The following is a 3,410-nucleotide window of genomic DNA, read 5'->3' as shown; positions in this document are numbered from 1 at the left end:
CAAAAGGTTATTTTGAAATGAAACAACTATGTTGAATGACATGATGGAATGAAACTCTCGGCATCTTAAAAGTACATGTCAGAGGTTATTTTGGGTGTGCAATAGCATGTCAAACGACATGCTAGAATGCAATCCTTAGCATCCTGCAAATGCATGCCATAGGTCACTTCAAAATATACTTGCAATGTCAAATGACATGCTCACATAATGTATTATGCAAGTTACAATACGTGCATATGCAACATTACCATGTAAATGCAATGCAGTTGTTACAACTAAATGCTTCTCGCGATGGTGGATATCATGTTTAAATGAATTATCATGTGTATTGCAATGCATGTATAGGGGGCCTTTTAAAATATTTGCATGCAGTTCAAAGGGATGTTTTCAGGATTATCGACTATGTAAATAACTACTATTAATAAATGCATCGAATTTCATTTTGGAATCTCTAAACGCCTTATATCCGCTTATATGAATATGGTGGATCCGGTGGCATGATGTTGTGCTTCAGTGGCCCACAGTTTTAATTATCGATAATTAATTATCTTCTTTTTCTTACAAGTGAATCGTAGTCTTGTCATCCGATGTAGCCATGAGATACATCATTATTCTTATGTAGGCTCCATCCTTATCCATAGCAATAATGATGTGAATTAAATTTTATTTCCAATGATAAGTTACAATAACACCACTTAGTCCAGTAAGCTTTCCTATGATTTCCTTTTCATCCTTAGAGATCATATTCATAAGTCACATGATCCTTGCTTAGACCAGTAAGGACATCCAAACAACATGAGGTCATTTTGTGATAGATGAGGTATCATAAGCTGATGAGAGCAAAGGCTCAACTAATGCATCGTTAGTGCATCATTAGATTTCTTTGTCTTCAACTCATCACAAGGTAGTCTCCTCAAAGCTATGTCGAATGACATGATGGAATGAAACTTTCGGCATCTTACAAATACATGTCAGAGGTTATTTTGGGTGTGCAATAGCAATGTCAAACGGCATGCTAGAATGCAATCCTTAGCATCCTGCAAATGCATGCCATAGGTCACTTCAAAATATACTTGCAATGTCAGATAACATGCTCGCATAATGTAGTATGTAAGTTACGATACGCGCATATGCATCATTACCATGTAAATGCAATGCAGTTGTTACAACTAAATGCTTCTCGCGACGGTGGATATCATGTTTAAATGAATTATCATGCTTATTGCAATGCATGTATAAGGGACTTTTTAAAATATTTTCATGCAGTTCAAAGGGGTGTTTCAGGATTATCGACTATGTAAATAACATCTATTAATAAATGCATCGAATTTCATTTTGGAATCTCTAAACGCCTTATATCCGCTTATATGAATATGGTGGATCCGATGGCGTGATGTTGTGCTTCAGAGGCCCATAGTTTTAATTACCGATAATTAATTATCTACTTTTGCTTACAAGTGAATCGTAGTCTTGTCATCCAATGTAGCCATGAGATACATCATTATTCTTATGTAGGCTCCATCCTTATCCATAGCAGCAATGATATGAATTAAATTTTATTTCCATTGATAAATTATAAGAACGCCACTTAGTCCAATAAGCCTTCCTATAATTGTCGTTTCATCCTTAGAGATCATATTCATAAGTCACATGATCCAAGCTTAGACTCGGTAAGGACATCCAAACAACATGAGGTCATTTTGTGATAAATGAGGTATCATAAGCTGATGAGAGCAAATGCTCGGCTAATGCATCGTTAGTGCATCTTTAAATTTCTTTGTCTTCAACTAATCACAAGGTAGTCTCCTTGAAGCATGGATATAACAAAGTACAAGATCATGTTCGATATCTCATTGACATTTTAGTATCTTATATATGCATGGTGCATAGAAGCTTCTTGTATGACTCCATAATAGTATACTCGAGGGATATCCGATTGAGACAATAATTGAGACCCCAAACTAAAACAGTCTGAAGTTGTCCAAAATCGAATTTTGATTTTCTCTCTCCCCTCTTTCTTCCCTAATATCTTAAGTTTCCTCTCTGTTTGGTGAACTATCATTTTCAAAGTTAATGATATATAGACTCTGCTCCTAATTTTCCCCCAAGAAATTAAAAACAAAATCAAACATAAAAAGTAGTGCATGACAATGTCATAAATCTTAAGCAATAAAATCCAATATTTTAAAAATCAGACCGGACCGATCGGTTCGACCGGTTCAATTGTGAACCGGTCACGAGACCGATCATACGTTGATAAAATCAAAGGTGCTCTCTTCAAATCGGTCGAATCATGAACCTCTTTTTTGTTCGTTGACTGTTCAGAATTTTAGAACCTTGATAAAATCAAAGGTGCTCAATGTCTCAATGATGAAAGCAAAAACAGAACTTGAAATACACAATCTTCACACTTCACGCTACTGATGTAACATTTATTCGAGTAAATAGCAAAGTTCTGTAATTCTGCTTCGCACACAATTCATAATAACGCTACAACACTGCACTCAGCTGGTAATACAAACCCTAAGAGTCCAAATCACACATTCACCAGACAGAAAACAAGGTATCGTTTGTTCTTCCAATCTTGAATTCTACTTTGTGGCTGCAGATAAAACTGTTCCCGTCCCAGAATCCCAGGCCGGTACGCTGTAGACGACAAGATTCCGATCGCGTTGGAGGAGAAGAACATAGTTACCAACTGTACCGTTTGTTTCAGTTTGCCAAATGAGCTTCTCATCCTTGCCGTAGATGACGAGGTTGCCGTCGGTCTTCAACCTGAGTTCGCATTCTCTGCCTTTGTCCTTCGTGTATGTGGACCAGACAGCAACGGAGGGGTTGCGGTAGAGGACAAGGTTGCAGTCTGTTTGCATCAGTAAGGTGTAAAGTGGATTCGATATATTCTGACCAGTTTTCAGAACATCGCCGGACAACATATGACTCATCTGAGCCATGCTTCCGCCAGCAAAGAGGCCCCAAACAGCCATGAAAAGGGCCAGGAAGTAGAAGAAGGAAGCATGACCAAGTTTGGCCATATTGATGTTATTTTCTTGGCTTAATTATTGTTCTTGAAGCTTTTGATCTATGGCCTCTATTTATAAGCGAACTGCTTAGCCGATAAGCAAGTTGAATTGGTTTTAGATTCATATATCAAAAAAGGATCCACCAGCTCGTAGGTTTTTGTTTTTCTTTTTATCTTGTAGCTCTTTCGAGCAGTAGAAAGCTGGAGGAACCTTCTAAGGATTCTGTAACCAAATTTTGTTATTAACACGTAGGCCCCACCGAAGATTTTATATATATATCAACTGTCTAATAATGCAAGGATTAGAACCATGTCGTATCGTTGATAACGTCATATTTTGTTTGGGATACACTTTTTCCTTTTTGTCTTAAAAGTTCGTTGTTTTATAAAA

General features: G+C 37.1%; 1 protein-coding gene across 1 annotated transcript; it reads right to left on the bottom strand.

Annotated features, from left to right (window-relative positions):
• Positions 1-2,458: 2,458 nt before the first annotated feature.
• LOC110116213 (mannose-specific lectin-like) lies at positions 2,459-3,052 on the bottom strand. Its single transcript, XM_020849712.2, has one exon. It carries the CDS (start codon positions 3,030-3,032, stop codon positions 2,592-2,594), a length of 441 nt encoding a protein of 146 aa, XP_020705371.1. The 5' UTR covers positions 3,033-3,052; the 3' UTR covers positions 2,459-2,591.
• Positions 3,053-3,410: the final 358 nt, after the last annotated feature.

The sequence above is a fragment of the Dendrobium catenatum genome, unplaced genomic scaffold (genome assembly GCF_001605985.2).
Source record: "Dendrobium catenatum unplaced genomic scaffold, ASM160598v2 fragScaff_scaffold_170, whole genome shotgun sequence".
In the NCBI taxonomy this organism is placed as follows: domain Eukaryota; kingdom Viridiplantae; phylum Streptophyta; class Magnoliopsida; order Asparagales; family Orchidaceae; genus Dendrobium; species Dendrobium catenatum.
The sequence above is the reverse complement of the archived record's forward strand: the minus strand, read 5'-3'. Positions and strand labels throughout refer to the sequence as shown.